This window comes from Sinohyriopsis cumingii, chromosome 1 (genome assembly GCF_028554795.1).
Source record: "Sinohyriopsis cumingii isolate HCF-2022 chromosome 1, ASM2855479v2, whole genome shotgun sequence".
Taxonomy (NCBI): domain Eukaryota; kingdom Metazoa; phylum Mollusca; class Bivalvia; order Unionida; family Unionidae; genus Sinohyriopsis; species Sinohyriopsis cumingii.
The window spans coordinates 168,808,333-168,836,309 of record NC_142961.1 but is presented as its reverse complement, the minus strand read 5'-3'; the positions used below and the strand labels follow the sequence as shown (position 1 = coordinate 168,836,309).

The window sequence follows — 27,977 nt, the reverse complement described above, 5'->3', positions numbered from 1 at the left end:
ATTACATGACTATCATGTTGACAGGTACTCTCTGCTTGATATATCAGACTGGCCAGATTGCTAATTTTTACAAGAAGTATCCGACTTTCATTTAATATAATTGAATTTCTGTATAACAACATTAAATAGGAGTTTGTTGTTGATATCATGTCACTATTGGACTTCCGATGTCATCATTTGAGATTTGTGAAGTTATATGACTAGTAATTCAGATAGCAAGTAGCGGGCCAGGTTTCATCTATGCTGTAGTTTTGTCTAATTTGTCAGCAGATTAAAGGTATAATGATTATAATACTTGCCATTTCTGAAAAAATAAATCAACATAACCCATGGTATTAATGAATAAAAAAACTAACAAACAGTGCTGATTAAATAAACATAACACCAGAATGTCTTTGAATGAATTTACAGTAATCCCAAAATAGTAGTTTTGTTCGGAATGTTATTGAGCACTTCGTAATTCCAACAAATAATTTAATTAAATGATTCCTCTTAGATTATATTTAAACACAACAGTAAATAATTACAGAGACTGTACATGAAGGAGAAGGAGAAATGATTTGCTTATCTCAGCCATATATGACGACCTAAGACATAATATAATGATTTCCTTTTATATGTTTCCCTCTATTGCAGAGCTTCAGCATGGAGGGTAGTAACAACTTTACCTTGTGCTGGGTTGAGAAATAAAAATCTTGCATGAGCTGTACTGTACTTTTTTAAATTAAGGGGGAGGAATTTGCCACTCTAGAATAGACCCTGCTCAAAATTGAGAGAATCTAAAACAAATACAAATCGTCATTTTACTCTTCATGCTCAAATAATATTAATGTAATTCAAAGTTTCAAATTTGCTCTGAAAATAATGATAATAAAATGACAACAATAATAAGAATACTAATACATGATCTTATGGTCCACACAATATTTAACTGGAAAATTAATTTCATAAAAATTAAAACCGTGAAACTTAAAGTATATTTCTTTCTCTCTGTATAATGTAAATAATATAATATTTATTTTGGTCAAAAATAGTTAGTTTTTGTAAGCACATCATTCTTGTAGTTGTCAGATATGCTAAGTTCATTATAAAGGCAAATCATTGTACTGACATTGAGAAAGACAAATGTCCATCTATATGTCATGTGTTCTGAATAAATTAGAGCTAATTGTAAAATGAATAGACGATGGGTATAAATGGAAAAAGAATAAATTAAATTAAATTGAGGGCTACTGCATGTCAATAATTATGTCTTTATATACACATAAGTAAGGGTATATGGACAAAAAAGGCTGGTTTTCCATTTTCATATGCTTCAGAGCAACACATACCCAATTGAAATGGTTTTAGTTTACCAAGACAACGACTCTTGATGACAGTGCAATGATAGGGGTATCAAATAGGAAAAAAATAAACATTTTGACCTCATTAAAAAAATGCACTTATCGAAAATATTCTGTCAATTTCCTCTTTTACTTAGATCCTGTCTTTGCGAGTGAATTATGAACTCTCTCTGTGGTATGCAAACTCTTTGGTGATTGCATGGGCATCAATAATGAGCCTAAACGATAAAAACAAGTAAACCAATTGCACAGCTGTGGCAAAGCCTGCCAAGAATATGGTGCCAAAAACAGAAATTTCATATGTGAATGAGTGGGGCACTTTCAAATTATCTTTTAAATTATATAGGGATGTTCAAAAGCATCATAAATTTGACAGGGGCACTAAAAATGTTGGACAGGGCATAGTGTCCCTCTAATCGTGTTTAGCTGGAACACTATATACCCATATTTGTGTTGTTTATGTATGAAACCAGTTATCTGCACCTTGTACCCATCTGTGTTCAGTTATGAATCCAGTAATCTGCACCTTGTACCTATGTTTCTGAAGTTCATTATTCCCTCTTATCCAACAGTTCTTGAAAGGTGGAACAATTTACAAACAACACATCCAAAGATCACCCAGTGATACAGCTAAATTTGAAGCCACTATTATTTTAAATAATATAGGAGCTGCGTTACATTACAAAATGAATGAATATATGGAATTATGTCATTAATCTTTTTTTACCTTCCATACCTGTACTTGTGAATGAGATAAGTAAATTGAGTTTTGCACTCCCAATTTTGGAACTAATTTCATTTTTTACCATTTGATGGGGTGTTTTGTGAATGCCACAAAAAACAAGTCAAGTTCATGAGCCTGAATCTTAATCATCAAGATACAAACCATGCCTTTTGAAACTGTAAAGTGGTTTAGTGACCAAGATTGATTCAGGTGTTGATTATATGACTGTATTTGAGTCGTTTATAACCTGCACAAAACAACTGATTATGGTAGAACAATACAGTGATAACTTTCGACTAAATGCTTAAGCTTGAATTGTTTTGCATAATTGTAAATCATTTGAAAATTTCATGATGCATTTTTTCCTGCAAAAAAATACAGAAATAGGATGTATATTTTGGAGCTCTGTGTACCACTAGTACCATAAGAAATAATGAATTATACTTAAGTGCTACTGAGCATACACCACGTGTGTGTGGTCATTCAGATTGGGCCTTGGTCTATGTCACTTTAGCCATTCAATATAGCCACAGCTTTATAACAAAATAGCCAACATAATTTTCTTTACTTTTAGAATAATGTACATTTTCCATTTCCTTGTAGATGACAATGAGATATCTCCTAACACTGGACAGTCTAAATCTGGAACAGATCAGTGAATTGTCAGAGAGAAACCTCATGATGCTCTTTGCCGACAACAGTGCAAATGAGATGACTCGTAACTTCACCTTCACATGTTGCTTGATGCCTAAAAAATGTCGGGAGAAATTCACTAGCTTTGGTAATGAGGAACGAGCCAGAAGTTCAGTGTCACAGCATCTGCTGCAACATATTGAACAGCTGAAAAAGGAAGCTAAAGGTATCCAATATCATCAGGAATGTTAACTAAACATATCCAATATAATCAGGGATATTAACTAAAGATATCCAATGTCATCAGGGATGTTAACTAAACATATCCTGTATCATCAGCGATGTATACTAAAGGTAACCAATGTCATCAGGGATATTAACTAAGGTATCCAATGTCATCAGGGATGTTAACTAAAGGTAGCCAGTGTCATCAGAGATATTAACTAAAGGTATCCAATGTCATCAGGGATATTAACTAAAGGTATCCAGTGTCATCAGGGATGTATACTAAAGGTATCCAATGTCATCAGGGATATTAACTAAGGTATTCAATGTCATCAGGGATGTATAATAAAGGTATCCAATGTCATCAGGGATATTAACTAAGGTATCCAGTGTCATCACGGATGTATACTAAAGGTATCCAATGTCATCAGGGATATTAACTAAAGGTAGCCAATGTCATCAGGGATGTATACTAAAGGTATCCAATGTCATCAGGGATATTAACTAAGGTATCCAGTGACATCAGGGATGTATACTAAAGGTATCCAATGTCATCAGGGATATTAACTAAAGGTATCCAGTGTCATCAGGGATATTAACTAAAGGTAGCCAATATCATCAGGGATGTATACTAAAGATATCCAATGTCATCAGGGATATTAACTTAAGATATCCAATGTCATCAGGGATATTAACTAAAGGTATCCAGTGTCATCAGGGATATTAACTAAAGGTATCCAGTGTCATCAGGGATATTAACTAAAGGTATCCAGTGTCATCAGGGATGTATACTAAAGGTATCCAATGTCATCAGGGATATTAACTAAAGGTAGCCAATGTCATCAAGGATATTAACTAAAGGTATCCAGTGTCATCAGGGATATTAACTAGGTATCCAATGTCATCAGGGATATTAACTAAAGGTAGCCAGTGTCATCAGGGATATTAACTAAAGGTATCCAGTGTCATCAGGGATGTATAATAAAGGTATTCAATGTCATCAGGGATATTAACTTAAGGTATCCAGTGTCATCAGGGATATTAACTAAAGGTATCCAGTGTCATCAGGGATATTAACTAGGTATCCAATGTCATCAGGGATATTAACTAAAGGTATCCAGTGTCATCAGGGATATTAACTAAAGGTATCCAGTGTCATCAGGGATATTAACTAAGGTATCCAGTGTCATCAGGGATATTAACTAAAGGTAGCTTTTTTATTGTTGTTGTTCTTGGGTTTAACGCTATTTTTCAGCACAGGATAGGCTATACATGGCGGCCAGTATAACTGGTGGAGGAAGAACCCTGGAAAACCCAGGGAAGAACCACCGACCCACGAGAAGCTACTGGCAGGCTTTCCCACGTACCCATGCTAGCTGAGCCTTGGACTCGAACCCACACAGACAGAGATGAAATGGCAGTGATCCGGAATGGTGAGCGCTTTAGACCACTCGGCCACTCGGGGCCCCACTAAAGGTAGCCAGTGTCATCAGGGATGTTAACTAAAGGTATCCAATGTCATCAGGGATATTAACTAAGGTATCCAGTGTCATCAGGGATATTAACTAAAGGTATCCAGAGTCATCAGGGATGTGTACTAAAGGTATCCAATGTCATCAGAGATATTAACTAAAGGTAGCCAGTGTCATCAGGGATGTTAACTAAAGGTATCCAATGTCATCAGGGATATTAACTAAAAGTATCCAGTGTCATCAGGGATATTACCTAAAGGTATCCAGTGTCATCAGGAATATTAACTAAAGGTATCCAGTGTCATCAGGGATATTAACTAAAGGTATCCAGTGTCATCAGGGGTGTTATTGTATCCATTGTCACCTTGGTTATTAACTAAAGGTCTCCATGTCATCAGGGATGGTAACTAAAGAATCTTGCAATCCTGAAAAGTTGGGAAATTAATTCCTGGCTTTTGTGAAGTCTGTAATAGTAATGGAAATGACAACAAATATTTTTCATAGTCATAGACTGTGCATTAGATTCTGTGAAGATGGCTGTCAAGTGATGTAATATCTTAGAAAACAATGTCACGGAAAGGCTTAAATATTATAATTTTGTGAGTTAGTGTATGCCAATTACATGTGACAACCAAAAATGGTCAAATCAGGAATTTATTTAAATAGTTGTATATTTTTGATGTTGCAAATGGTTGTTGTTGTCTAGGAGTTTCTGGAGCTATGAAAGGCATCCAGATGGGCATGGAATGCAGTAGAAGCATTGCACAACTCTATAAATTAAAACTTGTGTACTTAAATATTTGAGTTTATTGTGGAAAATCAAGTTGAAATTTCTAACTATTCTATCATTTTGCAGGTGTTACTTTTTCCAGTGATAGTTGGAAAATCATTAGTAAAACTCCTTTGAGGATATCAGTGATACAGATCCATATTTTAGAAATATAAAACAATGCTTGTTTTGGCATTGATTCCTTTACCATGAAGTAAGCTGTTTCGCATGTAGCCTAATACTATGACCATAAATGTATCTACTGCTAATACCAAATAAATTGTATTTTCATGGGGAAGCAGGGTATCTTCACAACCAAACATTAAATTCACAAAGACAAGTATTTTACTGATTCATTTGGATGAAACTGTTACCATGATTACTTTTGTGATTTGCACTTCTAGTAAACAGTTGTTCACAAATCCTTGTCATAACTTATTATTTTTAATATTTTCGAGTCCAGTCTGGTGAGGCAGGTTGTTTATGAACTGGATGGTTAAAATGATGATCAGTGGTCATCCTGGAAAACTTCTTTTTGTTGCTTTCTTATAAATGGTTGGTCATATCAACATGGGGTTTTGACTAAAAAACATGTCTTGTTGGTTCTAAATGTAACTGGCTATCTCGGCAATCCAATATGGCCACAGCAGTGGTTTTCACTGTAAGATTTCTTATGATGTCTAGTTGGTACTGCATGAAAATGATGATAATCTGACATTAGATATGGTCACCACAGTAACCATTTTGAAAATGTTATTAATGCTACTCCTGCATGGAAAGTTATGTCATCTTTGGGTTTTCACTGAAAAACTTGTCATGGCATGCAGTTGGTCTTCAGAAAAAAAGTTGTTCCAATTTGATAGCTGTTATGGCCACTACCGTGGTCATCTTGACAATCTTATTTCTATTCTTCTTAGATGGAAAGTCATATTGGTGTTGGGTTTTCACCAGAAGATTTCTCGTGATGAGTGATTGCTACTAAATGAAAATGGTACCAGTCTGTCAGCCAGTGTGGTCATCATGGCAGCCATCTTGAAAATCACATTATTGTTACTTCAAATAAATGGAAAGTCATACCAACATATGTGTTTCCACCAGAAGACTAAGTATGATATCAAGTTTGCCTTTTTTTAAAATAGTGCTGATCAGATTTCCAGTATGTCTGCCATCTGTCGCTGTTCCTCCTAAATGGGATGTCATATTGATGGGTTTTCTCCAGACTACTTTATGGCATCTAGTTGGTCATGAATGAAAATGATGCCTTTATTAGATCCAGTATGGTCACTATGGTGGCCTTCTTGAAAGATGAATGATTGCTATCCCTTTAGAATTGATGGTCATGCTGACATAGGAGTTTACACTAAAAACATATATGCCAACCATTATGCTTTTGGCATGAACATTACACTTTTTTACACATAATTGTGTCTTACGCTTGCCTTTGTATGGATTATGCTTCTCTGGTACCTTAAATATAAAAAATAAAACAGTAAAAAGTTGTGCTTATCATCACTTTAATCCCACTCATCATATAAATTTGACAGTATTCAAAAAGAAAGACTGCATCATAAGAATAGCATACGAGTTAATTTGTCCATCTAAACTTACCTGTACTTTCTTTTTTTTATATTTATAGCAACAGTCAGTGACTCATTTCAAGAAAACAGACTGGTTTATTTGATTTGATAGTTTGTCTTGCAGATTCATTATATTGATAGTCAAGTTAGATAGTGGACCAGTGTGTACTTTTAAAGAAAATAGCACCAGATGTTAAGCAAAACGGGCTTTATGGTGTGACGTGTGGATGAAAATTGTTACAGCAGATGGATCTTTATAAACTTCAAAAATGTCTGAGCAGAAAAAGGACCACTTTACTAATTTGAAAAGAAGAATATGATAGTGATGTAATACTGCACTTGGATTGAGAACAAAATAAATGGTTACTTCATTCAGGGAAAGTTTGACCTGTTGACTAGATTAAGTGAGTGTTGAATATAAATAATTTGTCAGTATGTTTTGTGTTTGTATTCTGGTTCTAATTTACATTTTGTCCATTTTTGCCACGAAATTTGACATGGAGCAGACCCAGGTTAGAAGCAAAAATAAATGTACATTTTTCATACAGTGTTCTATAAATATGGCATGTAATGTAGTGATGGGAATCGGTCATAACTTCATAATTGATAATCGCTTCCACTTAACGAACTGATAATCGCTTATAATCGGTTACAAAGAGCAAATTTGAATTTTTGTTTATTATACAGTTATTTTTTTGATAAAGAGTTCTAGATGTTAATAAAAATTAAAAACTGTAATGAATAGAACTCACCTTGAACAAATACACTAAGCTTACGGGTACAACTACAGTTAAGAAGGTGGGCCAAACTCTAATGGTCTGAACAGATCAGAAGAGGGAAGCTTAAAAAAGAAAAAGAAGTAGCTGAACAATATAAGATGTATTAAAAATGAGAATTTTAAACAACTTGAGTTGTAAAGGAAGTTATTCAAAAACTATATTTGCTATCATATATTAAAGAATGCATTAATTATAAAAGCTATTAAAGAAATCAAATTCAGTCTGCATGTTAATAGATAGTAAAGGAAAGTTATGATGTACATAAAATATTAGCAATGAAGCTGGCAAAAAGACAAATTTATATTTCTTTCATTTACATGATGTGATGAAATAATTGAGTCCACTGCAGTTGATAACAAACCTGCAGATGGATTTTGTGTCAGTTATTACATGTGTCACATGTATAGAGAGATACTTGTATTCATCAAATTTATTCTTGCAACCAACAGTAATTGCTTATGGGGATGTTTACATAAAAATCTGTAAGACATCTGCCTTTCAACAATTTTCAAATGAGATAACTAGTTTTCCGTTTGACTTCATTGCATAAACAGTATTCTCTTCACCCTTAAACATGACAAATATAATTGTTCTACATTATGATAATTATTATTTTACCTTCATAATTAAAACAACTTGATAACATTGAGTTCTTTGAACAATGAATGCTGTATTTAATTGGATAAAAGATTATGCCAACAATATTATTTTTAACAGTCTTTTAAAACTTTCAAACACTACCATTACTTTTTGGTTGCTGTGGCAGCCAAAGTAAATTTATAATTATCATTTTCAGTATGATTAGTATTTGTTCCTTATCAGTGAACTATACAAGTGAATATAATTATATTCTATATGGAGAAAAGTTTTTAATAATAACTACATAAATATTGCATCATCTAAATATTGTACCATACTGAAATGTAGAGACATGTTTGAAAGTAAAGTTTTTATTATCTAGCATATGCCTTAAAGTAATGAACTGAGGATATGTAATATGTAGAAACAAATTAACTGTCCATTTACACATTTAGAATAACTATATTTCATGGTTAATTATACACTATATTCGATTTTTTTGGTCAGAACTTACTTTTCTACCCATTTTCACCGTTTGGTTGCTATGGTAACCATGAACACACATCAGATTCACCAACATTTTTAGTGTTTACAACCTGCATGCATATATGCATCACTTTGTGCAATTTTACAGCAATCTGATTTTTAATAATAGTTCTGAGCTGTTATATAAATTTGGCCCAAAAAGTCTGTATTGTTCTGAAACAATTTAGCATGCACAGATGGTGCAGTTAGAAACAAATCAGCACTGGTTTCAAGGTCAAGCAAAACAACACAGCACTACCAGGATTAAAGGTTCTTGAAGTATACTTAAGATATACAAGGTTTTTTTTAAATAGTCAGTATAACCAGTGAGGAGAGCCAGGGAAATTATTTTTCTTTAAAATTCTAACCCTATGCAAAATATGAAACTGTAGAGCCCCACCTAAATAAATGAAGTACATAATTATTTTAACCAATTGATAATCTTTAATTTGTATTACCCATTATTTTCTTGCTCTTTCCACTTGCAGATTTAGGTACTAAATTCAAGTTCACTGCAGAACCTGTACATACCAGAGATCGAAAACTATCAGGTAATAAATCTGTTAACAGCAAGGGGAAGGGACATTTTAGCTCAACATGAAGAAGTCCTTCATATCTACTGGGCATGGCATAGCTATCAGATGTATTGCAGTTTTGTAGTAATGAGAGTATTTAAATAATTTGAATTTGTATAAACGTAGTCTTTGAAATATGTATGTGAATTTCATAATTACCTGTTTCTCTCTATAATCTTTCACATGCTTCTGGATTTGTTTTGTAATTTATTATTTTGAATTCAAAGACGGTTTTGACACAGAGACTAATATTTACTTCTGTACACATAAGTCCAGCTGCAAACAACATAGACTCTGATCTGTTGTCACATAATGTGCCAGTAGAACAAAGTCTGTATTGTTTGTTCAACTAATACTCTTAGAAAACTGCAGTGTTCCAGATCTGTCAGTGCAGTATGATATGGCAGATCAGGGTCTGTGCAGTTGGGCTTGACTTGCAAGTGGGTATATATGGTCAGTGTCTTGTATCTACTCTTGAAGTGTTTTCATTATTTTCACCAGTAGTTACGTTATGGCTTGACATTTTCAGATATTCATCCAGTTCATAATAGAGAGTGGGTATTCAAAATGATTATGAAAAATAAAATAATTTATTGACTTTTTACGGGAAATCATTTACACTTTTGTATTTGTCTGTTTATACAATTCTTGTTATTTCAGAACTGTGTTCCACAAAGAAACGAAAAAATGCAACAATCAAAAAGGGTCCTCCATTAGGAAGTGTCAAATTTAAGGAGCATTCTGGTAAATACACATCTTTAAGGCATTCTCATGCCCAGAGTGAATCTGGCAGTGATGGAAATGGTTCATTTGAAGAAGAATCTTTTGATGAAAATACAGATACTAGTTTGTCCCCAAAGCGTTTACAGAAATTATCCCACAAGCAAAGCAAGTCTGTGACAGATAACTCTAACAAGTCCAATTCAGATACAGATGCAAGTGATCAAGATAATACAGTCAAAAGAATTGAGGAAAATGAACAGTTTATAATTGACTTATTGAGCAGGACTCAACCTCACCATGACCATTGTTATACAACAATATTTGGTAAAAGAAAAGGGATAGAGACAATGCATCTCGATCTTGATTCATCCGAAAATGAAGATGAGGAAAATTTGGATGTGGGAAATTCAGGTGATAATCCTATTCAAAATGTCATTACTGGATTACCAGAGGAAGAAGAAACAGTGAAAAATAAAAATGACAAGCGGCATCCCATTCTATTTCTTCGCCATCGTTCACCAGATGAGAATGTTCCAATGGTCAGCAAGGAAGAAATAATAAGTGAGAGTACAAGTGAGGAAGAATATGATGCCCATTCTGGCCAGAGTAAGTAAATAAATTCATTTTCAATAAAGATAATTTTGGTATGGATGGAATGGTGAAAGTATTTTTCACTGAGCTCAAAATAGACATTAATAACACTATGACCAAGAAATTTGATCTGATGATTATCACTTGTTCGGTCTAGTGGTAAATGTGACTCCATCAGGCAAAAGTACCCCATTCAAATCCCATAAGACGCATCATTTTTAATAATTTTTTTGTTTTTCTGTGGGTTTTTTTGCCATCAATTAGTAAAGAGAATATACATATAAACATGCAAAACACACCAGAGCATAAACTGTAAATAGTTGTCATATTGTCATGCATATACCGTAAAAAATCTCCTACTTCAAACAGTTAACCCTTTACAAAAGAATCATGCAAGCGCCTTTGGACACCTCTACTCCATTTGCATGGAAGGGCTTTTTGACGTCTCTACTCTATTCACATGGAAGCGCCTTTTGATGTCTGCTGTAAACATCAGCCATTTTAAGCTGGTTTTCGAAGTGCCACCTTCGGGGAAAACCCCCTATTAGATACTACATTCATTTCTGCGAATGACAGTTACATCAGATCACGTGGTCACTGTTTATGCTCTGGTCGATATCTGCTATTTAAAGTAACTGGTTCGTAATCTCCACTCTCCAAAATGGAGGTCGTGGATTTCATTCAGTACTTATGAAGTTTTCACGATTAGAATCACAACTATGAAAGCTTCAGTAACTTAGGTAAGGCTCTGATATTGATGTAGGCAACAATTAGTTTTTATAAATTATCAAATTCAGATGACTTGGTGATGTAGACATGGACAAAAACTTGTAAATTTCGAGTATGAGAAATGGCAGCTACAGTTGGTCACACAGTCTCACTGACTTGATGGGGAATGAGTTCTCTCAAGATTTTAAAGCACATAAAAAATTCTTCCATGAAAAATAATTACACAGCTATAACAATCAGACTTGACTCTTAAATTTTTGCACACATAATAGATGTGTTCCAAAAATGTAAAATAGTTAAAATTGCTGTTAAACTTAACATACACTACATTGCTTAACAGTTAACAGGCAGGCCTATGCATATGGAGTCAAATAGGTAACAGGTGTTCTATTTATAGCACACTGCACTTTGTAACTATGCTCTATGAGGTAACGGGTTAAACATATTGAATGCAGTTACGTTTGAACATAAAACTAAGAATTTGCCACTCGATGAAATATATTCGTTATTAACTTGATCCAGAACAATGTCCTCTATCTATTAGCCAAAAATAATATGCTAATACATACATGCCAACCATTATGCTTTTAGCTTAATCATTATACTTTTTTTCCACTAAATTACACCTTATACTTGACCATATATGAATTACAATTTTCAGTATATCCCCCCAATCAATTTGTTTTTTTCATTTTTATTAACACCCTTTACCTCAAGCAAGTGCCTTTTGATGTCTCTGCTCCATTCTGATGGAAGCGCCTTTGACACCTCTACCCGATTCACATGGAACGCGCCTTTTGGTGCCTCTAGGCCATTATCATGAAAGCACCTTTTGACACCAGCTGTAAACATCAGCCATTTTGCGGGTTTTCGTAGCACCACCTTCAGGGAAAATACATTATCAGATACTACATTCATTTGGTGTGAATTACCATTATGTCAGATCACATGGTTGCTGTTTAAGGTCTGGTTGAAATCTGCTATTTAATAATAATAATAATAATGAGGACTTTGTATAGCGCTTAATCTTTAGAAGCTCTAAGCGCTTTACAACATTAGACAACACGTATAAGATAAAAAACATATATAATTATATGATTACAAACACAAACACCATGAAATTAGAAAACAGAGAAAAAAACATGCTGAGAATATTTAAGGTAGGGAACATTATTAGGTCTTTAAGTTTGTTCTTGCAGTCAAATTAAGTGAGTTTTGAGAGCACTCTTGAATCGGATCACTGTGTCTTTGTGTCTAAGTTCAGTGGGCAATTCATTCAACGTTGCTAGGCCCTGTTATGCAAAAGAACGCTGTCCATATAACTTCATTTTTGTAGTGGGAATAATGAGTATTCGATTGTCAGAAGAGGAGCTTAAGTATCTTGCTGGTGTGTACACATCGGTGAGGTTGGATAGGTATGTTGGACTGGAGTCCATCAGTGAAATGTAGCACAGAGAACAAATTTTGTGTTTGATTCTGGATCGAATGGATAGCCACTGTATGGTACAGAGCAGCAGGGAGGTGTGCTCTTATCATGGTACTCTAAGTATGATCCGAGCAGCTGAGTTTTGAACTTTTTAAAGGTTTTGAAGTAGATATTGAGATGAACCAGACAGAATTGAGTTACAATGATTCAGTCTTGAAAGTAAAAATGAACATACAAGTGTTCTTGTGCATCAATTGAAAGATATTTGCGAATGGAGCTGATGCGTCTCAGCTCAAGATACACAGCCTTCCCTATGTTCATGACATGTTGGTGCAACATGAGAGTACTGTCCAGAGTGACACTTAGGTTTCGTACTGACTGTGAATTTAATGTTAGTGTTACTGATGTTTTGTTTGAGGTAAAGGATGTGAATGAGAAAGTCTTTGTGTTGTGATCAGAATGGCCTCAGTTTTATCATCAATCATCTGTAGCTTGTTATATGTCATCCATGATTTTTGCATCAGAAATGCACTTCAGTTGGGTGGCTAGATTTTTATATCTGGGTGTCGTCAGCATACAATTGGTGAGACACTGGAAGATGATCTATGACACTTGAGAGCGGCTGAGTGTATAGAATGAAGAGAACAGGTCCAAGAACAAACCCTTGTGGAACACCACAACATAGATTAACTGCGCTGGAGTATATTCCATTTACAAGACACAATTTGTGTCCTGTTGACCATTTAGGACTTGAACCACAGTAAGGCTGTATCATTAATGCCAAGTACATGCTGGAGACAGTGAAGTAATACATCATGGTCTGTTGTGTCAAATGCTGCAGACAAATCAAGGAGGGTGAGGACTGTAATCTTTCTACTATCCAAAGCAGAGAGAATGTCATTAACTACTTTTAGAAGAGTAGTTTCAGTACTATGGCAAGGGCAATATGCAGATTATACATTGCTAAAAAGACTGTTTGAATTCACATCAAATGCAAGTTGGGATAGGATAACCTTTTCTAAGATTTTTTGTATGAATGGGAGATTAATAACTGGTTTTAGTTCTATAAATCCTTATGATTGAGTGTTGGTTTCTTCAGCAGAGGCTTTACAATGGCAGTTTTGAAAAATGATAGGAATTCCCAGGATGAGAGAGAGGTGTTAATAACATCAGTTAGTGAAGGCAATGCTGGATCTAAGCACTCAAGCAACATTGATGTTGGAATTGGATCAAGTTTACATGTTTGGTGCACTCTTCATCACAATTGTACGTACTAAATCCATAGAGACAGTTTAAAATGCTGCTAATGGTTGACACTGAAATTCTGTATCCCAACTGTATGGTGATGACAAGTCAATTGAAATTGTTTTGTCAAGCTTATCTCTAATGGTTTGTACTTTGTCACGGAAGAAACTTACAAACAGGTCCAGAAAGTCGACTAGAGAGAAGGTAGTTGGAAGTGGTGTAGATTTGTTCCTTGACATTAGCTTGTTAGTAATCTTGAAGAGCTCTTTGCAGCTGGAACTTTCCAAGAGTTTAGTACTGTAGTGGCGTGGTTTTGCTGCATGGACTATTTGTGACGTTCTTCTTAGCGGCTTCATAGATTTGCTTAAATGGATGAGGTAAATGGATTAATCCAACAGATCACATTCTAGAAAATACTGCTTTTGCTCAAGTATGACATAAGAGTATGCTTGTCCATAGACTTGCATGTACTTTCCTAACAGTATTAATGTTCTATTTATAGCAGCTGTCCTATTTCCAAGAAACTTTCTGGTTCTGCTTTCAAAACTTTGACCTTGGATTCTATTTATAGCAGTTCTATGGCTTTGTCAGTGGTTAACAGACTGGTATTTAATTTGTAATCTTTGCTCTCACATTCTTTGTTCTACTTCATATTTGTTAAAAAACCAGTGTGTAGGTATTTGGTGCTAAATGTCAAGTCATATTTATTCTAGTTGATGAGTTTGTTAGAGCAAAAATGCTTTTCAAATAATTTCACAGATGGATTAGAAAAAGACAAAAATGATTCAAAGATGAATACATGAATGATACAATACAGCATTTCATTCTATGGCAGCTTCACACCCACTGCTGGCTGTGTGGAAAGGATTTTAATATTAGTCATCAGAGGTCTTGGAAACACTTAATTACGCATATTTGGATGCAATTTTTTTATATGGGATGCAGAACATAACTTATGCAGGAGTCCTCTGTATGCACGTAATAGATGGGTTGCAAATTCAAAAGCTTCCCAGTCCTGCTTCAACCACCTGCTACATGGGAAAATGTGTTGATCAATTGATCATTTTAGCTGCGCTGATATTTACTATGACAGGATTCAGTGGTTGAAAGGCCCCCATATGTCCATGTTGTCATTATAAGAGTATATCAAAAGAACATGACACAGTAGCTGGGTGGCAAGTTCAAAGACTTCAATTAGCTGTTGAGTGGTGGGAAAATGTGCTGATATTTACAATGACTGAATTCAGAGGAAGAAAGACCCAGAGATATACATGTAGTCATTATAAGAGTACATCAGATGAACAAATCTAGCTTTCATTATTGTGTTCATTTCCTTGTTTTGCAGAATAAGTAGTACATGTGACCTCAAAATCAAGACACGTAGACTTAGACAAAATGCCATTTGGATAAGTATTTTGGGGTAAAACGGCAAATCGATGAAGATAGGAATGAAATTTAGAAGAGTGCTGAAGTTACTAATGGAACAGTAGTCAAGTGTAAGAAAGTGTGATTTCTTGCTTAGTATTGTGAAAGTCCTTTCCTTAAATTGACAAAATTCAGCCTGACACTAATGGACAGACAAGAGCTATATGTCAGTAGTGTAAAGACTTTGGAAAATTAAACTCAAAGACTTCCACTTGTTCTTCTCATTTGGATGTTTAGCCAGTTTAGGTATGCACACTGGTGGAACTCCTTATTTTACCAAAATAGGAGTAATGGACTTCTAGTTTTAAAATCCTAGCGAGACCTCTGGTCATGGTGGTAAATTTGATATGGAAAAACACCTGAAAACAAAGAAACCTTGAATTGGCTTGTCTTACTAACTTTAATACTGAGGTAACTTCTTTTTCAGAGCAGAACTCAATGGTGGACACAAATGTTATAAATGCAGGTGTTGCATATCGAGTTCTTAATAGAACATAGACTGCCCCTAGTGGTAGAAGACTTCATTGGTCCTTTGTTCAGATGGATGTTTCTTGATTCCTAAATTGCAGAACATATCCATGTACAAGAGCAAAATCATTGTTCACTGTTTAGCTTAAGATACTTCACTTAAAATTGCAAAAATTGGACCGTTTAGTATTGCCACAGATGGGAGTAGTGATTATGATGATAACAAGTTGCACTCGGTCTGTTTAAGATACATTGACAACGAAAAGGGCAAAGTCAGTGTTCTTCTTTCTTGACCAGAATTAACAGTAGATTCCACTGGAGAAAACATTTTTGATTTGCTTGATAATGCTTTGAAGACACCATGATATAAGCTGGCAGAACTGTATGGAGTTTTCAGCTGATAATGCATCAGTGTGATGACTGGAATTCATAAAGGAGTTGCATTCTATGTTTTGAAAATGTCTCCATCAGTATACATAACAGGTTGTCCCTGTCATTTGATGGACCTTGCTGCAGGAAAGGCTGCTGATAAAGTATCAAGTTGGCATTCTGCCTGACAAGGTACTTCTTAAACAAAAAGTGCTACATATGAAAACTTGAAGCAGTAATTGATGTTAAAAGACCAGAGAGGTCAATAAATCATTTTGTACATATGCTCATTGAATTTTTATTGTGTTATATGCGAATTACTCTTTAAGTTACTCTTTTTCTGCTTGGATTACTCCTTTTGTCCAATTGGGTTACACCTTTTCCTTGCCAGGGGTTGGCATGTATGCAAATGCTTTAAATCTAAATTATTTAAATATAGTCTTTAGCCCAGTCTTGCTGCTGAATTAACCTGACTAAAAAAAATTGCAGTTTTTAGCCCAGTCTTGATGGTGATTTAACGATCCTTTCTCCAACTGTTTATTGACCATTTTTGTTTGTAAGTACCATGGGATATGTGAACCATACGTGTGTGTGTGTATATACTTAACGCTTCAAGTACGGGGCTCAACCAGCCCAGTTAGATGCACATATCAATTTCATGGTTATTTTTTTTAAACCCTAGGGGAGGGGATAATAATTGCTAAGGTCAGCATGATTAGCTGACCAGAAACGTACATTTTTTGGCCTAAAGTAATTAGTTTTCTTCCTATAGGGGACTTTCAATGTTATCTCCCCGTGATTACTCTTGATACAAGAGAAAATGTGGTGATTGCATTGGGGAAGTCCTGTTGAGTAAAAGAGAGAAATGAATTTATGATTAAATATTTTATACAAAAAGTATTTTTGTTAGTAAATCAACTTGCAGACAAATAGAGATAGGTATTTTAGCTGAATCACAGATTGTAGAAAATCCACTGTGGAAATTATTATGTACACTCTCTTGTTTGTCATGGACCAGAACTACCGTATTTTCCGGCGTATAAGTCGATGCGGAGTATAAGTTGAATTGACCAATTTTGTAAATTTTCCATCCTTCGTCCATATATAAGTCGATTCGGAGTATAAGACGAGACCAGGTCAATAACTTGGCTTTGTATTTTATACTACCGGTAGTAACTTCTGGTTGCATGAATATTGATGGTATCGTTGTATGATATTCCATATTACCAGCAATTGTGAAATTGCATTACCGATGCTAACATGCTTGTGATTTTACTTCTGAACTGCTATATTTTGTTATCAATTGACACAGCTGAATAAACAGTCCATGCTTGTCTTATTATAATTGAAAGTACATCCATGTTGTAGTTCATTTTATTACCTGTAGTTACAAACGTAACTTATACAAACTTGTCATTTTCTATCGTAAGTTTGAAAGTCACGGACTCCGTTAAATCGATTCGTGTATATATATATATATATATATATATATATATATATATATATATATATATATATATATATACTATTTTTTAAGTGTTTGTTCAGTTTGGACTTGGATATAATTAACATTTTATTACTAATCTATTCAATGCTATACCCCACTATTATCTTTATCGGCGAGTTCGAATACAAAGTAATGGGTATGATCTCTTGTCCTTATAACAAATTTTGTATGGACAATGACTTCAATAAAATGTTGACAGATTTTCATTTCCCTAAAATAAGCCTCATTTCCCTACTGGCAGCCTCGCTGATTTGACCTATTCTGTTGATTCTTGCCCTCAATCTGGTTTCAATTATAGCCAAAGCGCCAAGCATGTTTAATTACCGTGTAAATAACACTGCATAGCCATGTGGTTGTTGTGACAATGTACATCGTAATTAAAACAAGAATGAATTGTTGATTTAGAGGTGTTTATTGATGATGGAATATAGTAGGCTCGTAATACATGAGGATTATCACAATCGTCAGGTAACTCAAAATACCGTCTTTTTTCTCTTTGCAAAAGCTACAAATAAAAACCGCCCTGAATAAAAGAATGATCTTGTACACGGACAATTTTTTTCATCTCTCAATCTCTCTCTCTCTTGTGCGCACACACACAAGCACGTGCGCGCTCACAATATATCTGATTTTAGTTTAGTTTAAACCATATTTGTTTTAATTATGATATCCATTGCAACAAGAGCCACATGGCTGTGCATGCTATGAAAAGATTGATCAAAATATACCGAACTCATTAAAATGTGCCCGTACTATAGCAATGAAAACAATGCCCATGGCTAAATTCATTATTTACATCTAGAGAAGGGAGTGGGCATCATTTCCTGTTGTACTTAATCCCATTGATATAAAAAACGGGTAGCGTAATTGATGCAGATTAATGATAAAGAACAATGGGCTACCGGCAATATGGTAACTAGTATCGGTAGCTAAAGCCAATATCAAGGTCTAAACAATTGCGGCAACTGGCTTTGATTGTTGTTGGAAACCAAAGACCAATTTATCAACAACCGGTATAATCAAAGAGAGACACCGAATCGTCAGCTGGTTAAGAATGAATATAGGTGAAGTGTTGACATTACAATTTGCTTTAAACTGAATTGCGAAACTAAAAATCATGGATCACTGATGATCAATGAGTACTGGTAGTCCATCTATATATCAGATTTTAGTGTAGTTTAAACCTAATTTATTTGAGAAACTTTGTCAAATACAATTAGAAACATATGATTTGGGGGATTCAGTAGAATGCACGATCTACATTATTTTATAAATAATCATAGAACGTTCGAGTTAATATGGATTACATCCCTTTGTAGGATCAATTGGATCAATTAAAAAGCTATGCCGGTAATTGCTCATGTGTGTCCAACATTATACTGGAAAATCAGATATTAATGGACCAGTTATTTCATATCTTTTTTTTTAGGAACAAACAATATGCTTTGAATTAGTACAGTACACTATAGAGTATAGACCGTAAGTGTGCTATGCGGCCCGGTGAAGTTTTTACCGGGACGGTAAACTGTTTTGTTTTATTTTATGTTTGAGAAATAAGAAAAAACATGCAGAATGCAAAATAAATAATGACAAAACTTAAAAATATAAACGCAGTCATATTACTTTATGACAGTTTATTGACATAGTAATTTAACATGAATTTGTACTTCTATGTGACCTGTTTTCGATTATGCCAATTATAGAGCAATGTCAGTAGCATACCGGATACTGTAATCCATATATAAGTCGATGCAATTTCAATGACACAATCCATATATAAGTTTATTCGAAGTATAAGACGAAGACCGAACTTTCAAGGCAAAAAGTATCGACTTATACGCCGGAAAATACGGTAGTGATCATCATGGGTGTCATTTTGCTGGCTAGTAGTCGAGGGTTTAAATTTTATTACCAACTGTACCACAGTGGGAAGTTGCGGATGATTGTATAATAGTGAATGTCCACAACATTGCATGGAATTTAACTATCGGCTCAGCTAGAGTATACAGTGTCATTAAATATTCAAAGACGTGTCCACTAAAATATGTTCATGTGTATTGCATGAGATGAAAGATAAATTTCCAAGCAAAGAATGTAGAATATTTAGGTGCTTCACAAAATGTACAAAGTTTAATTACAGTTGTTTTAATGAGAGAAAGAGGGGAAGAAAAAAAGAATGTTTTTAAAAAAACAAAAGGAAAAGAAATCACATGCAGATGCTACCAGGTTTCATTTTATTAAAATAAAAAAGGCATTAAATGCTTTAATTTATTTTTTCATTCCACCAGTTACTTTTAAAATTTTTGTTTAACATGTTCCGACACAATGAAATAAACACAGCAATCTGAAATACAACCTCTTTTAATCCAACCAGTTTAGTACTTGCGACCCAAACATAGCTGTCCTTGTTACACATTTTCTCAGGAACAAAATGTTTTTTTACTTTTACAGTAGACCTAATATTTTTGCACAGACTATGAAGCGCCTGACGATGCATTTTGTAACCAACAGCTTGACAGATATACTTGGGACTGCTGCTTTGGGTATCTGAAAAGTGTGTGTGAATATTACCAAATGGAAGGATGAAAGTGACATAAGATTCTAAATGCTTAAATATTTTGTTAGGAGATAAGCTTGTATTGTCTTATTTTCAGTTAATGCAAATGCAATTTATTTGGTACAGTACATCTTTCAGTCCACATGCAATCTGCACCCAAGTGTCAAGCAAATATTATCAGTTACTAATTTGTTAATTTTAACCAAATTAACCCTTTTAAGAAGTTGTTGTGAATACAGATAAACATTTTGTCACCAAAGAACATGGATCCAAAGGCGTATTTATACAGGGTTTAACATTAAGCCAACAATGTAAAATTACTGAAGATATGCCAATGATCACCCAAAATAGCATTGAGTCATTGGGAACCCAAACTGAGCTTCAAGACAATTGAACAAATTTTGGACTAATACAATTAAAAGCAATAATAAATGATGGTAGAAATGGTTGGCCAGTCATTATATGTCGATGTGGGGGGGGAAAACCCCTTCTCTTTCCACATATTGCAGTAGCAATTAATATCTCCAGTACCTCCGACTTGTCATCATCTTTTGCAATTTAGTCAAATTCTATTATGCAGACTTAGTTCTCAAATGTGTATCGACAGTTTTTGCTGTACAATAAAAATAGCCTCTAGTTATTTATGTTGGCCTGGTTTTAGCTTTTTTCTAAGTGGAATTTCTTGTTCATACTTCTTCCACCCACCCCACCCACTCCCACATTGTTTCACATGTACTATATTTTGCATCAGCTGAACATATATCTGTCAATAATATCTTGTATATCACCCATATGGCTAATCTCCATGTTTGCCTACGCTATACAATCTATCTCCAAATATGATGCTTCTTATTTTTCATGGCTTTAAACAGGTATCCCTGGTTTAACGTCATTAACTTCTTTTTATCTTGAATCATTCATATTAAATGTAAGGTCAATGAAACAAAATTTACGCAAATATATCACAACAACATTGCCTTTCTTAGTCTATATCACAAGTCCAAAATTTGCTTTTCCATAAACAGGTAAAACATTTTCAATCAGAAGTTGATGTTTCTTTTTAAACCAAAGTCTTTACTGGAGTAATCACAGTTGTTACCACCAAAATTGGATCACTGTACTCTTGTGGGTATACTCCACTGTTACAATGAATGATAGGTAGATCCACAGTTGCCTCATAATGTCCCTCAGACATGATCTATCGTACTGCTGGTCCATAGTGACCCTCTGAGCCTTGTGTCAAACACAATGAAATTCTATCCAGTTTTGTCTCGTTTTTTGTACATGTCGGGATGAATTTCCCCATGAACATAGGGATAGTGTTATCCCACTGGACAGAGTAGGCAGATTCCTGATCTTTTGGAGGTGCTGAGAGTCAAGACTTTGCTCTCAAGTCATTGTCTTTATTTTTTCTGGGGACCTTAAACTCAGCAGTGGACCTGGTTCCCAAGGAAGACTGCACTTGTGCATCATACAGTTTCTCCTTTTGGCAAACTGGAATGGCACATGGATCCCGCTGACAACTCTGATTTCTCTAAGATCTGAAGTTCACCACCACTTGAGTTGATGGGTAAATTGGGACTTCTTTCTGACTGGAGTCCCCGAGCATGCCCCTGAACCCGACTGCTATCTGTTCAAGGGTACATCATATTCAGATTCGGGTGCTCACTTGGAGTCAAAAGGGCTTGCTTTTCAAGGATCCTGGTCAACTAATGTCCACATTAACCATGAAAGTATCTTCTATTAATTAAACTGACATTGAAATTTAATAATAAATTTTTTATTTTTGTTTCTGGTAAGCTGTCTTTTTTAATTTTTTAAAGACAGCTTAACATAAAAATAAAAATTACAGCTTTAGAAATTTCAAAGGATATTATCATAGAAGAGGAACAAGATCTTAAAATATTTTTATTAATCTTATAATGCAAATTAAAGGTTATTTTGAAATTTTGAATTTGAAAAATAATGCACTTTCTTGGTGTCTGGATAATTTCAGCATCGTTTAACATTCTTGAAAATTTTTAAAAATGTGTTGGTGTCTGGAAACTTGAAGAATTTGACTTTTTGGGTAATTATTGTAAATTATGGTAATTGATTTGCAATTCTTGTTATTTATTCAGAGCCTTATCCACCAATGCCCAAGTCTGCTCTGGCCCAAAAGGGTCGCATTCCAATACCAGAGGAGTTTGAGCTCTTGTCAGGGAGTGATGGAGAAGTGGATGCCAAAGTCAGTAAGAAGAAAAAGAACAATAAGACAGGAAATTGGCTGAAGAGAGGTGATGGAGGATTAGAATGGGAACCAGTAAGTAGTGTAATGAAAATGCTGCACCATGAAATACTTGTCTTGGATGAGATTATTGACTGCTTGCCTTCATTTACAACACACCTGTCATAGGGTGTATCATGTGACACTTACCCATGCATCCGACTGTCCATCTATTACCTATAACTTGAGTTTGCATTATCAGTTGTAACCAAACTTTTTTAATAGAATACAATTAAGGAAAGGAAGAAAAGGTTGAAATAAATCTGTTTTGGGGTCAGCTTCTGATCAAGGTCAAAAAACATGAAAGAAGAAAAATATATACTGCCTTGTATTATGCTTTTATTGGTGATAAGGATTCTTTAAAATTTTTGTTATTTGCTAAATTCCTGAAAATGATATATTCATTAACATTTTGTGATTTAAACAAAACAACAAAGTCACAGAGTGTACGCCTGTTCACCTTTTATAAACAATTTTGACATTACATGTTCATACTGTCACATTAGTATTCAGATTTATTATATGTGTGTGTGTGTGTGTGATTTGGATTTTTAATGTAGCTTTAAAAAAAAAAATCAGTCACATCTTCACAATGTCTGCATTGTGACAGTTTATAGTGACGCCTAGCACTTGGTTATCATGCCACAGACATTATTATATACTTGAGTGTGAAATATAGAGACTTATTGGAAAAATAAAATTTTCATATTTTTTTCATTCCTATCTTTTCATGTGAAAAATATTTGAAAATGTAAGATATCCCGTCATGCCATGCAGTGCTTGATTGTGTGCACCCACAAATATTGTACCACTAGAAACAAAAAAGAGCACTTTGTGAGCTAGGATAAATAAAAAGAAACTGCCTCACATTATAGACATGGAAATCAATCTTTGATAAAGAAATTTGACCAGAAGCCATTCACATATCTCTGGAGGTATTTCCTCTTATTTCCATGACTAACTAAATGGTTTTTTTTATATCCATTTTTAAATTTTGTGAAACTGTTAACATTGGTGCATTTCAAATCTCATTCGCCCATTTTTGGTTTGTTACATCTAGCATTGGATCATTGAATTTACATTTCAATTTACAGAAGCTTGCCTTGAAGTATATTCGAGACCTGAAGAACAAGAAAAAAGATGAGAAATTCAGCTTGAGGTGCAAAATCTGCAAAGATAAGACCTTCACGGCTGCAGCAACACTTATGTACCACTACAGGAGTCATGCAGGTAAGAAAATACAGTTCACCTTCTCGTACACCTTTTCATAGATTTGGTAATTTTACTTTAAAAAATTCATCAGTTATGTTTTGGATCTTGAATTGTTTTAGTAATTAGTGAGATTGATTCATATTATTGAGGTGATCATGCATCAGATATATTGGGGTTCATACCACTTTAGAAACCATGATCTGTTGGATTTATTTTTGTCTAGACCGTGTATGACTTTGATGATGAACTAAATGTGGGTAGTATTTTGGGGTTAAACATGAAGATTGTAATGAGATTCAGAAGAGCGATGAAGTTGCTAGAACTGAACAGATGGAACAGTAGCCAAGTGTAAGAAAGCGTGTAATGTCTGGCTTAGTGTTTGGAATGATTACTTTCCTTGAATTGACAAAATTCAGTCTCACTCTAATGGACAAACAAGAGCTATATGCAAGTGGTGTAATGAATTTGGAAAATTAAATTCAATGACAACCACTGGTTCTTCTCATCTGGACATTAGCCACTTCAGGTATGCTCAATATTTCAGGTATGCTCAATATGCTAATGGGGACTGCAATTTTTGCTGGTGGGACTCTTATTTTTACCAGAATAGGAGTCCTGGACTCATAGTTTTAAATCCTAGTGAGACCTGTGTTACTGTATTTGCTAAATGAATCAACACACTAAACAATTGGTTGGAGAAATCCTGACACCATAAACATGACATTGGCAGCTGTCAATTTCATACCTTTACTTGTACAAACTGTACTTCTTGTATTTTGCAGTGGCTTTGCTAGGATACATAGAGATGAATAAAAAACAATATGAGCTTTATAATTCTCGGATATCTTCCTACATCTGTTTACTAGAAAAATTGCCTAGCTGCAACATACATCCCTTTTAATTGATTACATTACCTACAAATATGCAGAAATTTACATTCTGTTCAGGGCTGCTCTGGTGGCCTAAGTGGTTAGAGCATCTGGATGAGGGAGAATGCAGGTTCAAACCCTGGTTGAAAGACTAAAAAATTATGGTACTGGCAGCTGTCGTTTAGCACTCTGCTTTTTTTGTGTGTATGGAATTGTGCACACTGTATTGACTGTCACAGGAATTGTGCACACTGTATTGACTGTCACACTCTTATCATTGGCCATTCATATCATGAACAAAGTGATTTAAAGGGAAAAAGAAAGTTACCGTCTTCACTTTTCACAAATCGATGTGCATCATCAGGCACTGGCTGTGAGGTGACATTCTTTGAAGTCAACTGCTGTGCATGTTATGGTAGCTTCCTGCCTTGCATCAACAGCAGTCAGTCTGGATGGTTTCTGCTGGCTGTTTGTTCAATGTTGTGCTTTTATATCATATTAACTATTGAATGAAACTGTTGTCACAAAACCACACGCTATAAAACTATAAAAGAACAAATTTTGTGATATGCATTGATGTGAAGTTCTCCTATTATCTTGCAAAAGTGGTTTTTAGCTTTATATGAAAATTTAATTTCCATTTTCCCAATTAAACACTAACTGTTCAAGTTAAATCTAGAAAAAGTGTAATGTCCTTGATTTATGTCATAATTTGGTTCTTGTTTGAAAAAAAATTCAAACAATTAGAAAAAGTGTATTATCTCAAGCTTTATCTTATCTCCTCCATCTTTTTCTTCTAGCCTACCCTTCTATGTCTGTAACACAATAAGCGAATAGAGTAGAAGTCTTGAATGGCTTAAATTAGGACAGTCCCTAGCAGCTACTGGTCAACATCATACTACAATGTTTCAACATAAACACTTACTGTTGAATGAAAATATTTCTTGTCACAAAACCAAACACTATAAAACTTATTAAAAAAAACAATTTGTTAAAATTGGGTAGAAAATATTTGAAACAAGTTTATATCAAGTAAACAGCTTCACTAAATGTATCAAATTGAATAAATTTCAGAGACACTTGCAGCAGTAACCATCTTTACTCATGACTAAGTACAAGGGATATGACATTTATGTTGAGATACAAAGGGGTTATGTTTTGATATTTTCATGAAAACAGGTTTCAAGCAGTATATAAAACAAACCAGAAAAAAAAATTATTTTACCCAATATTGTACATATAAGTCTGATGCAGAAGCAGATGGCTGTGATGTGTGTGAAACCTATATTACATCTCAGGCTTTCATTTTTGAAAAATGGGCAGTTCTTTGTAATAAAATGTCTTTATTATATGCAAAAATGAGTGAGAGATTGTGCATCATAACATTTGATCTACGTTGCATTGAGCTTTTATCATCAACATGGAAACAAACGTCTAAGAGTACACATTTTTAAAATGTTTTTGAAATTGTTCTGCTGACAATATTTAAAAATACTATTTTGATACTGTTCTTTATTCAGAGTAAATAAATAAGTAAATTGCTGCTTAGCAACTCGTTTTGTATTTGGAAAGAGTCATATAATTAATTATGTTATTAACCTGCTATTTTTGTGCTTTTATTTTTTTATTATCCATTCTTGAATCTGGTCATAATTAAAATAAATGTACTCAGGGCTTCAGAACTATAGTATAGTACAAGTTGAATGAGCCAGTATTACTGCAATAATTAAAATGAACACTGACAATATTCATGACGACCTCAGAATCAATATGAACTGTTCAAGATAAACGGGAAATCGGTAGGATATACAGCCTTTAAAACCCAACTCATCTACTTCCAGTTCTGAGTAGATGCAAAAGTTCCACCAGGGATTCCTGTTTAAAGCCATTAAAAGTATGAAGCTGCATTAGAGATAGATTTATTATTCTTGGCAAACACATGCTTAGCAATTTTGAGCGATATACGAGGCATATCATTGGGCCAGTAGGAATCTCGAACAGATTTATGTGTCAAACCCATTGCTATAATCAATGCAAAAAAGGATTTTCATCTGGTAAGGTATGATAGGCTGTCATTTTCACCCATGACTGTTCTCCTTCAAGTCTGACCCATTTATTTTGTGATCTGAATTATGATGTGTTTGATTTAGTATCCAATACATTAGCTCATCAAAGCCTTAAATAGTCTATAGGTTCAGAGTTTGCCATCTCTGCATTTAATTTGGAAATACCACTGAATGGGGTACATGGGAAAGCTGCCAGTAGCTTCTCGTAGGTCGGTGGTTCTTCCCTGGGTTTTCCAGGGTTCTTCTTCCACCAGTTATACTGGCTGCCATGTATAGCCTATCTTGTGCTGAAAAATGGTGTTAAACCCTAGAACAACAATAGGGGCTGACAGGCAGGCCATCTTGTTGACCTGCCAACCCTTGTGATTGCCACAAGTTTTACTGAAATGACCCTTAAAATAAGGACTTGTGGAATAAAAGTACAATTATGAAAATAAAATTATTTGGAGTAAAATCAGGATACAGACTTCTTATTGTTTCATTTGGTCTGGGTTTCATATTAGATTCATTGGAGTTGACCAGACTGACTTTACAGGTGTGCTTAATTAGGTACTTTATACTGCACATACTTTGTGATGCAAAACATCTTATTGTTGTTGCATATTATAATTTTCTAAAAATGTCGCCCAACAAGCAATACATGTTCAGCTTCAAGACAAATTGTTGAGTGAGATCTGCAGTTTCTTCAAATGTAAAGTTGTGAATCAGATCACATTATGAATCATGTTACATAGAACTTTTAACTGCTTGCCACTTGGGCCAATAGAGTGTTCTTTCCTATTTGGATTTCAGGTACATCTGCCTCAAAATTAATGAAGTAGCATAAGATTATTATATTCTATCCTTCAATGTGGATTAATCAATGGCACTGCCTCCATTGGATTGGTTTATAGTCCAGATTGATATATCAAAAGTTTGTGCAAAACATACCCAAAGAATTTAAAATTTCTACTTGAATTTGTGGCCCATATAGATTTTTAGGTAAAATTGAAGAATGCTCAACTCCATTTTTCTCTGCAGGAATCAAGCCATTTGTGTGCCTTATATGCAATACTACCTTCACAAGGCAGCATAGCTTGAACTATCATATGCTGATACACAACAACCAGAGTAGATTCACATGTAAGGACTGTGGGAGGAAATTCAGACATCCAAGTCACTTCAAGGTAAATATGAGAAGATTTGATATTAACATGTTCGTGGTATTGACTTGCATCTATTGTGCACCATACATCATTCATCATTCGTCTGTCAGCATTTGCTTGTCAACAGTCGAGTCCATATTTCTGATCCAGTTTCAGTCAAATTTGGAATAGTGGCTTG

The 27,977-nt window shown here is 34.5% G+C and overlaps 1 protein-coding gene across 1 annotated transcript in view; it reads left to right on the top strand.

The window, feature by feature from the left end:
• LOC149808355 (uncharacterized) overlaps positions 1 to 27,977 on the top strand; it is a 57,390-nt gene that overhangs the window by 17,842 nt on the left and 11,571 nt on the right. The window contains exons 3-8 of the mRNA XM_089976011.1: positions 2,671 to 2,926; positions 9,115 to 9,177; positions 9,862 to 10,530; positions 22,362 to 22,543; positions 23,602 to 23,737; positions 27,675 to 27,820. Coding sequence (XP_089832137.1) covers positions 2,671 to 2,926; positions 9,115 to 9,177; positions 9,862 to 10,530; positions 22,362 to 22,543; positions 23,602 to 23,737; positions 27,675 to 27,820 — 1,452 coding nt within the window. The remainder of the gene's footprint in view (positions 1 to 2,670; positions 2,927 to 9,114; positions 9,178 to 9,861; positions 10,531 to 22,361; positions 22,544 to 23,601; positions 23,738 to 27,674; positions 27,821 to 27,977) is intronic.